General features: G+C 65.4%; 2 protein-coding genes across 2 annotated transcripts in view; both read left to right on the top strand.

Moving 5' to 3' along the window:
* Positions 1-5,287, top strand: part of LOC119105518 (protein MTSS 2) — a 72,642-nt gene extending 67,355 nt beyond the window's left edge. The window contains exons 9-11 of the mRNA XM_037228982.1: positions 4,039-4,146; positions 4,821-5,000; positions 5,261-5,287. Coding sequence (XP_037084877.1) covers positions 4,039-4,146; positions 4,821-5,000; positions 5,261-5,287 — 315 coding nt within the window. The remainder of the gene's footprint in view (positions 1-4,038; positions 4,147-4,820; positions 5,001-5,260) is intronic.
* An 836-nt stretch (positions 5,288-6,123) lies between these two features.
* LOC119105517 (uncharacterized) lies at positions 6,124-9,221 on the top strand. Its single transcript, XM_037228981.1, has 6 exons — positions 6,124-6,230; positions 7,189-7,334; positions 7,819-7,900; positions 8,486-8,584; positions 8,855-8,922; positions 9,177-9,221. The coding sequence occupies exons 1-6, from the start codon at positions 6,227-6,229 to the stop codon at positions 9,219-9,221; spliced, it is 444 nt and encodes a 147-aa protein (XP_037084876.1). The 5' UTR covers positions 6,124-6,226.
* The last annotated feature ends 781 nt before the right edge of the window (positions 9,222-10,002 follow it).

Below are 10,002 nucleotides of genomic sequence, written 5' to 3'. Positions count from 1 at the left end.
CCACCGCAGATGTCTGTAGGATGACACTCATGGAGACGTCTCGCTGAGCTAGCACTGTCTTTTGCCCCCCCCCCTCCCACACACACATTATCATCATCACCACACCTCTCTCCTCCGTCCGGCGCACGTGGGCGACTGTCCCACCCGGTTGAAGGTGGAAGAAGCGGATGGTGCAATGATCAGGCACCGAGAGCTGACTAAACAAGAGTGGGACACTGCTGTCGCTGCGAGAGCTGGGACATCCTGCTGTCGCTGACGAGAGCTGGGACGGCCTAGACGGAGCTGGGACACCCTGCTGTCGCCGCAAGAGCTGGACCCCTTAGACGAGAGTGGCGGGCCTCTATGACGAGAGCTGGGACGACCTGCTGCCGCTGACGAGAGCTGGACGCCCTGCTGTCGCTGCCGCTCTACTCGCCGACTGTCTCCGAGTCGTGACACCGCCATGAGCAAAGCGCCGGCTCTCGAGGGAGGGACAACTGTGTGTATTTCCTACTTCCGGGCTTTGTTGCGCTATTTTGAACAGCACGGTTGGCTGCCCCAGCACCGATCGCGTGGCATCCCGCGTCCGACCCCTTTCCCTGCATGCGTGTGCGTTTGCGCGTGTGCGCGCTCGCGTGCGCGGCCGCCGTACGGTGGGCGAGCACGTGACCGGCTGAGCCGGCCCGTATTGACGGTCGGCCGCCGGAGACGGCAGCACGTGACCACGAGATCGATGCGTGTGCCGGCCGGCGCCGGGCAGCGTCAGCGGCGCCGCGGCCGCCCGTGGTAACGCGCCGGTCAAGGTGCGCACATGCCAGATCGCTCAGGCGCTCGGCCGGTTCCTATCGCTCGGGGTGCTCGGGCTGTCCTATCGCTCACGCACGCCGTGTCCGAATCCGTCAGGTTTGGGCAGCCCCCGGCGTCCGGGACTCGCTGACGCTGTGTGCTCCGTCGCCGGGGTAGCTGCGGGGTGCCCGACTTATCAGCTCAGTCTGGCGGCGATAGATTGGACGGCAAAGTATCCGCTCGTCCGGTACCGGAATGCTGAATATTCAGACGTTTCCACGAAAATTGACGGCCCGTTCTCGGAGGCAGCGCTCGGTCAGCCCCCCGTCTGCCGCTGAGTACGGCTGTGGGGGCCGTGATGCGTTCCGGAGTTTACGGAAGTTGTCGTTCAGCGGCCGGGCCGGGGCGCAGGCGCCGGCTAATCCCGGCGCCGTGGCCCGTTTGTCGGCGGTCCATGTGACCTGGTTATCACCGACGCACGCCGGCCGGTTTGTTAGGGAGATGTGTGACATGGGGAGACTAGGGGGGATCGTGGATCACAGCAGATGGAATCCAGTTATGCTTCCTGATCCTTGTAAGTTTGCCTTAATGACTTCAACCTGAGCAACTTCTGATCTTCGGTGTCGCTTAGAGCTTGGGGCGTTTTCAGTTCAGTAACGTGCGGCTGTGAGCCACGTCTGCTAGCTGTGACGGCCGCGGCGGTGGTCAGACGCTGAGCCCAGGCCCGCCCTGCCAACGCACCCCCTGGCCCTCCGCTCCGCCCGCACTTCCCCAGGGCACCGCCCAGCGAGGACGGGCGCGTGCTGAGTTACGCGCCGAGCCGCCCAGGGCGTGAGGCTGCGGCTGGCGGCGAAGCCACTGAACAGGTCCGCGCGCCGCCGCGGCACCCTGCCGGCCGGGCCGGCCGGGGCGTGACGCTGCAGCTGGCGGGCGACGCCACTGGACGGGGCCGCGCGCCGCCGCGGCACCCCGCCGGCCGGGCGCCGGTGGGTCGAAGACGTACGGCCGCGTGCGTGACGACGTCACGTCCCGCTTGGGCACGTGCCGTGTGGCGCCGGAGCGTACGTGACGACGTCGCGTCCCGCTGGACACGTGTCGTGGTGGGCCGGCCGTACGTGGACGGAGTCGCGTCCACGCTTGGCACGGTTCGTGTGGCGCCGGACGTACGTGACGACGTCCGCGTCCCCGCTGGCACGTGCCGTGTTGCGCCGGCGTACGTGATCGACGTCGCGGCCCGCTTGGCACGTGTCGTGTGGCGCCGGCGTACGTGACGACCGTCGCGTCCCGCTTGGCACGTGCCATGTGGCGCCGGCGTACGTGACGACGTCGGCGTCCTGCTTGGCACGTGTCGTGTGGGCGCGTGTGCCGGGCTTCTACCGGCTCCGACGCGACTGGTACCGACAGGCGGAGCTCATGTGCTGATCGTGAACGGGGGGCTGTGATGGTCAGCCCGCTCGAAGCCTGTAGGTGTATGTCACAAACACGCCGACGGCGCCAGACACAGTATCACGCCGGCAGTACACAGAGCTTTCATTAGCTGGAACCGGTGGTTCAAACCAGGCGTGGGTCATGACCGTTTGTTCCCGTGCAATGGTCCCGCTCTGGCGTCAAGATCTACCCAAGATCATCAGGCCCCTCATGTACACCCTCTCTCATCTCTCTCTCTCTCTCTCTCTCTCTCCTCTCTCTCTCTCTCTCTCTCTCTCTCTCTCTCTCTCTCCTCTCTCTCTCTCTCTCTCTCTCTCTCTCTCTCTCTCTCTCCTCTCTCTCTCTCTCTCCTCTCTCTCTCTCTCTCTCTCTCTCTCTCTCTCTCTCTCTCTCTCTCTCTCTTCTCTCTCTCTCTCTCTCTCTCTCTCTCTCTCTCTCTCTCTCTCTCTCTCTCTCTCTCTCTCTCTCTCTCTCTCTCTTCTCTCATCTCCTCTCTCTCTCTCTCTCTCTCTCCTCTCTTCTTCTCTCCTTCTCTCTCTCTCTCTCTCTCTCTCTCTCTCTCTCTCTCTCTCTCTCTCTCTCTCTCTCTCTCTCTCTCTCTCTCTCTCTCTCTCTCTCTCTCTTCTCTCTCTCTCTCTCTCTCTCTCTCTCTCTCTCTCTCTCTCTCTCTATCTCTCTCTCTCTCTCTCTTCTCTCTCTCTCTCTCTCTCTCTCTCTTCTCTCTCTCTCTCCTCTCTCTCTCTCTCTCTCTCTCTCTCTCTCTCTCTCTCTCTCTCTTCTCTCTCTCTCTCTCTCTCTCTCTCTCTCTCTCTCTCTCTCTCTCTCTCTCTCTCTCTCGCTCTCTCGCTCTCTCGCTTTCTCGCTCTCGCTCTCTCGCTTTCTCGCTTTCTCGCTTTCGCTCTTGCCTCGCTCTCGCTCCGCTCTCTCTCTCTTCTCAGGTGGATGGATACGTCTGTATTCGATTTTCGAACATAGCTGAAGTTCAGGAGTGTATCTGTGTAAAGCACTTCCCAACAATTTCACCCCCTATCGCGTGACGTTCATCGCAGACCGAAAGCAGGTGTATCGACCTTAAATAGAACATCCACACCCCCCCCCCCCCCAACGATGAACGATTAAGGGCACGTAATAGGACACGAATGTGTGGCCGGTTCTAAGCGGCCTCTTGAACTCATTGTGATTTCCAACATACGAATACTGATGTGCTTTTTTTCTTTGATATCTTTCTCATCTGTGTGTGATTGGATGCGAATGTGTACTAGTCACATGGGAGCCCGCAAAAGAAATGAACCGTAAATGTTCCGCAGCGATAATCACCACATGACAACATAGACGTGCCGCGGGCGTTAACAAGGAGCGTTTATCGTTTCTTATCGGTCTGCTGTCATGTGAAAATGACCGTTGTGTCGCCGCGTCCCGCAGCCCAAATAACTAACCTACTGCGGCCGTTCGATGCGAGAATGCCGGGGAGGGATGTTCGGTAATTGTGTGGACCATGCTGTCGAGCGGTACGCGTGGGGAGTTTGGGCTGGGACTGACGGCGAAGTGTCCTGGGGGAATAGCACATTTCCGAGCGGTTAGTGCTGGCCGAAGAGTTACCTGGTTGTGATGTCTGCCGTCCGGATGTTTCGTATGCCAACATGAGAGGGTGTGATTGCGACAGGTGAGAGGTGTGTGGTGTTGATGTAGAGATCAATCGTTTTGGCGGCCTGTGGGCTTTGTGTGGAGCCGCTCCGCCTCGGTTCCGCCAAGCCCCACCGCAGGCTGTGAATGAGGATGCCGTGGTCGTCGTCGCCGGAGGGAGAGGCCTGCTCTCTGACAGCGATGGCCACTGTCTGTCCGCAGCAGGGGGAAGTGGCCGTGATCGGTGAGATGGTGCACCTGTCCGAGGTCATGAGCCAGCTGGAACAGAACACGACCGACGCGCTCACCCTGCCGGCCGCCTCCGAACAGGTGAGCACGCGCGCTGGTCACCGGTCGGCGCCGCCTGACGCGCCGGCCCGCGCCGACGCCGGGGCGGAGCTGCGGCATTTGGTAACCGTGGGGTGCATCCGGTCGATATAATACGGATACCTGCTGATGGCTGTTTACATGTGGGTCCGGGCCTTCCGTGTGTGTTGGTGCCAGCTGCCGGGCGGCCGCTAGCGGTCCGGCGGACTGTGGGCGTGTTGTGCGCACCCTCCTCACACGCGCGGCGGTGGAAGACCTGCGCGTTCATCAGCCGCGCTGGATGAACAGGGGCGACGGTGCCAGAGGCTGGCTGCTGCTGCGACCTGCCCTGGCTGATGACCAGCCGTTCACTTGGTTGGCTCCCCGCCGCTTGGCAGTCTTCCGGGCTGTAATCAATGTCCGGTGGGGAAGGCGAGGTGGCGCCGGCCACGACAAGCTGCCGACTGCCTTTGCAGCCCGCACCGTCAAGAAACGTGTCATTTTGGCAGGCCTCATTGGTTGGTATCCACGCACGGGCTTGTTGAACTCGGCTTGAAGGACTTCGCCGTAGAAAGACGCCTCCAGCTCGTGCTCTGCTCGCCGCGCTCAATCGGTGTCTGATGTGTCTGATATTGACCAGAAGACGCAGGCGGCCCGCCGTCTCGACCCTGGCGCTGACGTGTCCGGCGGCGCGGCAGGTGATCACGGACATGCGAGGCGTGAGCGAGGCGTGGCGGCTCGACTCGACGCCCAGCTCGACGCCCGGCTCGGCGGCCGGCTCGGTGCCCGGCTCGCCCTGCCCCAGCTCGTCGCTGGGCTCGCGGAAGTCGTCCGTCTGCTCGGTGGCCAGCCTGAACTCGTCCAGCTCGGGCGGCACGGCGACGGCGGCGGCGGTGGCGCCGGCCCGACCGCGCTCACTCAGCCAGGCGGCGCCGGCCGCCACCCAGCGGCTGGCCAGCGTCGTCTCGCGCGACTCGGGGTTCACCTCGCAGGACGCGCTGTTCGTGCGGCCGGCCACGCCGCCGCCGCCGGCCGCCGCCCCGCTCGCCGGCGCGCCCGCCGCTGCCGCCGGCGACCGAGCGACCGCACACCATCTCATCAGGTCAGTGGCAGCGAACCGGCCCGGCCTCTGCCGCAGCTGGTCAGGAGTTGTGACCCCGTGTAACGCTGCCGGTCTGTCGTGGGACTGCAGACGGTGGCTCACAGTGTTCGCTGCTGGTCTGTCGCGGGACCGCAGACGGCGGCTCACAGTGTTCGCTGCGGGTCTGTCGTGGGACTGCAGACGGCGGCTCACAGTGTTCGCTGCGGGTCTGTCATGGGACTGCAGACGGCGGCTCACAGTGCTCGCTGCTGGTCTGTCGCGGGACCGCAGACGGCGGCTCAGTGTTCGCTGCGGGTCTGTCGTGGGACCGCAGACGGCGGCTCACAGTGTTCGCTGCGGGTCTGTCGTGGGACTGCAGACGGCGGCTCAGTGTTCGCTGCGGGTCTGTCGTGGGACTGCAGACGGCGGCTCACGGTGTTCGCTGCTGGTCTGTCGTGGGACTGCAGACGGCGGCTCACAGTGTTCGCCAAGCAGTCGGTTGTTGTCGGTCACCCTGAGCTGTTTTGGTGGGATTTTGCGTGGTGTAGACATGCAACGTCGGGTCAGCAGCCCTGTCGTCGGTCTGGCTTCCAAGTGGCATTGCCAGCCATTGTGCCATACTCAAATAACTCTACTCGTATAACCCTGAGCTAAGCTGTCGCCCTTCGTATTCGGAGCCCGTGCGCTGCAGCTTGTGCCGGCCGCTCCAGTGCCCTCGAGCCGAAGCTCGTGCCCCGTTCCCGGTGGCCGTGACCCGCGGCGCTGACGTCCGCGGCGGCCGTTGCAGCGTACGAGCGCGGCGGCCTGCACCAGCGGCCGTCGCTGGGCGCGCTCACCTTCCTGGCGCCGCGGCCGGCGCCGGCTGCCGCGGCCGCTGCGGCGCCGCCGCGGCCGCTGGCCGACCGGCCGCCGGTGCCGGTGAAGTCCGAGCGCGCGCGCGCCAAGCCCAAGGCCAAGGTCTACAGTCACTACGCCTGCCCGGCCAGCGTGCAGCTGCCGGACTTCAACCTGGCGGTGCCCGACATGGGTGAGCGAGTGGGCCGAAGCTGACCGCGACGCGGCGGGGCACGGGGCCGGGATGGCCGACTCTCGACGACCGGACCTCGCGGCTCCCGTGGCTGGCCCAGCAGCTGCAGCGCTGCTCCAGATGTAATGGCGTGGTGGTCGTCACAACCCGCCAGCCCACGGAACCTCAGCTGCCTTTCCGTGGTCGGGCCCCGGTCGGACGCTTACACTGTCTCGTTCAGACGGCTCGCTCAGGACTGACCTCGATCAGGACGCAGGGCTGTGGCGGCTGCTGCTGCTGGCTGCTGGCGTCAGTGGGGTCATCAGCGAGTGTAGCTGAACCATACCGCTGAGCCCGGCTGTGCCGCCGTCTGTCTGGTGACTTCCGTGCGCGGGCATAGCTGGGTATAATGTCACCGTCCGCAGCTTCTTCCCGGAGGATCGGGTGTCTGGTGATACCCACCTGCGGCCGGTGAGGGGGGGGGGGGGGGGGCGCACCACGCCCGTCGTCAGCTGGGTACGTCTTCCTGTTCCCCTGGCAACACCGCATGTTTTGGTGGGACCGGGTTCTGGTAGGAAACTGCGCACTACCGGGACTGTTTATCACCCTGGCATAATCACCCTTGCAATGATATGCCGTTCAACTAAGTGAAGTAGCATTTCTCGGAGGAGCTCCTCACCACCCGTTTCAGATGCACATAGTTTTGGATGTTATGTATCCAATTTATCCCCCATTTACCATATCTTAAAACTATGGAATTGCTCGCCGATCCATTGCATGGCATCGCTATCAGAGATTGAGATATAGCTGGAAATCCTGTACCTTTTAACGGAGGCGAGTCTTCCGTATTGCATCTATATATCCTGAGACCTAGCTTCTGCATGTCCCGTGGTCGCTGGGCGGGCTGGCCGCCCTCTTCTGTGTGTGGCGGACCGTGTCTGCTTGCGGGCTTGCTGACGGTGCGTGCGCCGCTCCCCAGTGGTGCCGCAGCCCGTGTACGCCAACACGGCCGAGCTGGGCGGGCCGGCGCAGGCGCCCAAGGAGGACTGCACCACGCCCACTCCGGGCGGCGACACGCCCGAGCCGGAGACGCCGACCACGCCCACCAACTCCAGCCCGCCCAAGGTGAGCAGCGCCGCGCCGCCGCCGGTGCAGCGCGGTGCGAGGGCGGCGGCGGGAGGCGCGCTCACACCGGCGGCCAGCTGCGAAGACAGCGGACTGGTGTGTGGTCGAGCCGTGAGTGGCGTCAGCGCCTGTGAACGTGATGTGGGTACGTTAGCTAATGGCAAAAGAGTAGTTAGTTGTGTTGACTCTCATAAAGAAGGCTTGGAGGGACCTCGACGCGGAACCGGTGTCGATGTTGGCCGGTGCGCAGAAGGTGGTGCACCCTAAAGTCCCGCTGTGTCATTATTCCTCGTCGCCATCATAAGCCTGGTGTCCCGGCTGCCAGCTGAGCCGGCCCGTGTGCCAGTACTCGGGCTTCCAATGTCCCTCCGATCCCACCGGAGCTGGGCCCGGCGGCCCGGCCCCCCTGCGCCGCCGCCGCCGCCGCCGCCGCCGGTCGGGCCGCCGGGTCATGACACGCCACTCACGCCGCGCTCTGCTCCAGTTTGAACGCTGCGAGAGTGACGGCTCGGCCTCCAGCGGCTACAGCAGCGTCCACACGGTGGCGCCGGCGCAGCCCTCCGACGGTACGCACAGTACGCCGGACCGCCGGCCGCCAGGGACGAACCGGATCGCTTTGTCTGTTTTGTCCGGGTAGTCAGCGCCCGTTTTTGCTATTTTATAGCTCTGTTGTGCAATCGAGAGTCGCATGGAATGGCAGCTGTGGATATTTTGTCCTTTTTATGTTTGGTTTACGCGAGTGCTGTCGCGGTTATTTGGGGGTAGCTTGCGTCATCAGCTTGTGCGACGCGTTGCCGGGGCTCGCCCCGTGCTTTGTCGTTATGTGCGTCCCACAAGCTGACGCCTGAGACCGCCACGGGGGAGTACGGTGTGCGGCTTGCCGGCGGGAAGACCTGACAGACTGCTGCCGGTCTGAGTGACGCCGGTTGGCACGGCGGGCCCGTACCGTTCGGAGGGGGTGGAGGCGCATGCTCCTGCCCAGGCCTGCACCCGTCCGCATGGCATACACGTGCCGCCTGTTGTGCCCGCTTGTTTCGGTATCCACGTCGGAGACAGGGCGGCCCGGTAGAGCGGTGGCCGCTGTAGCTGTCGGCACGCGCCGCGCCCGCCCCACCGTGCGCCGAATGTGATTGTTGTCGTCTTTGGTCCAGCTTTTCCGCCGCCGCCTGATTTTGTGCTAAACAACTTTTGCGACGGATCTGCGGACGGGCAGCAGAGCGGCCGGCCGATGTCCATTGCGGCGCCTCGAGGTGAGAACGCCAGCAGCGAGGGTCCTCTGCGTCCCGAACGCTTCGGCGTCATCAGGCGCTCCTGCTGGATGTCCCTTCGGGCACCAGCGTGACTCGCTGCCGGCCTGTATGTTTTCAATTTCATCGCGTTGCGCCTTGCATTGTGCTGAGTCATGGGCTTTGCGCACAGCCCCACCAGCGTGTCGGCGCGTCTGTCTGGTGGTGGCCGGGCGGCCGCGTGTCGGCGCCGGTGCTGTCGTCGTCGCCTGACGCCGGCCCCCGCTGTTGCAGACTCGGTGGCGGCGACGGCGGCGCGGCCGGCCGGGCTGCGTCGCTGCCACTCGCAGACGCAGCGGCCGGCGCCGCCGCTGCGCCGCCACTCGGCCAGCTGGCGGCCGCAGCGCAGCGTCTCGGAGGCGGTGCGCTCGCTGACGGCCGCGCAGCACCGGCCGGCCTGCCCGGCGGCCGCGGCCGCCGGCGGCGTCGGCGTCGGCGCGGCGCCGGCGCCGCGCCCGCCCTGATGCGCTTCGCGTCGTTCTCGGCCGGCGACGCGGCGCAGCGGCAGCGGCACTCGCTGATGGATCAGATCCGACGTGGCACGCCGCTCCGACAGACGGCCGCCGCGCACGACCACTCGGCGCCCGTCTTCAGGTCCTAGGAGTGGCGGCTGCAGCGGCGGCGCCGGCCGGCCGCCGTCAGCGGGCCGCCGGACTCGCGGTGCCGCCGCGTGAGCCCGAGCGTGGCGCTGGCCGGTGCTCAGGGTTCGCAGTCTGGCCGGCCGTCTGAGCGGGCCCAGCAGCGCGGCACGGCCGACGGGTCGGCGGCCGTCTGCCGGTCCGGGACGGTAGTGAAGCAGTGAGAGGTCGGGCGGCCGGCGAGGTCCGGTGACGCAGTCGGCGGGAACAATGTGCCGTGTAGACCGGGACCCTGGACGGACTGCGAGAGCGGCTAACTCAGAGCTGAGCTCGGCTGCGACGCCCGCCGAGCCGGCTGGCCGGACCGCCCCGGCACGGCCGAGGTGGGCGCCCTGCCTCCATGGCTGCCGTCTCCCCGCCGTCCTATCACGCCCACCAAACCAACTCAGGTATACAGGCCGTCTGGGTTTTGTACGGTCGGTGGCGGCAGCGGGGCTTGGCTCCGGCCGTCGGCCGTGGCCAGAGGCCGGCCCGCTGCTGCCACCTGGTGGTGGAGCCACGCGCCTGCGGCCACGCGGCCGGTGAGCCCGTCTTCGCCCCGTGCATGGCCGTCGTCTCTGGGTGTCCGGTGTGTCCACGTGCCGGCGCACCTTCCGCTGTGTCGTATCGTGACGTCATCGGAGCGACGCGTCGGCTCGGCCGCGGCGCAGCTGCCGGCGGGTTAGGCGTGCACGTAGGCGTGGACCTGTCGCGGCTGCGCCTCGGGCTGTGGCTGGCCGTCTGACAGCTGGCGGACTCGGCTCC

This window comes from Pollicipes pollicipes, unplaced genomic scaffold (genome assembly GCF_011947565.3).
Source record: "Pollicipes pollicipes isolate AB1234 unplaced genomic scaffold, Ppol_2.1 Scaffold_6138;HRSCAF=7277_pilon_pilon_pilon, whole genome shotgun sequence".
NCBI lineage: Eukaryota > Metazoa > Arthropoda > Thecostraca > Pollicipedomorpha > Pollicipedidae > Pollicipes > Pollicipes pollicipes.
This window is presented reverse-complemented; position numbering and strand designations above follow the sequence as displayed.

Coding starts and splice junctions, on each gene's coding strand:
- LOC119105517 (XM_037228981.1), top strand. Junction 7,901..8,485: donor GCCGGCGCAGCCCTCCGACG/GTACGCACAGTA, acceptor TCTTTGGTCCAG/CTTTTCCGCCGCCGCCTGAT. Junction 8,585..8,854: donor GTCCATTGCGGCGCCTCGAG/GTGAGAACGCCA, acceptor CCGCTGTTGCAG/ACTCGGTGGCGGCGACGGCG.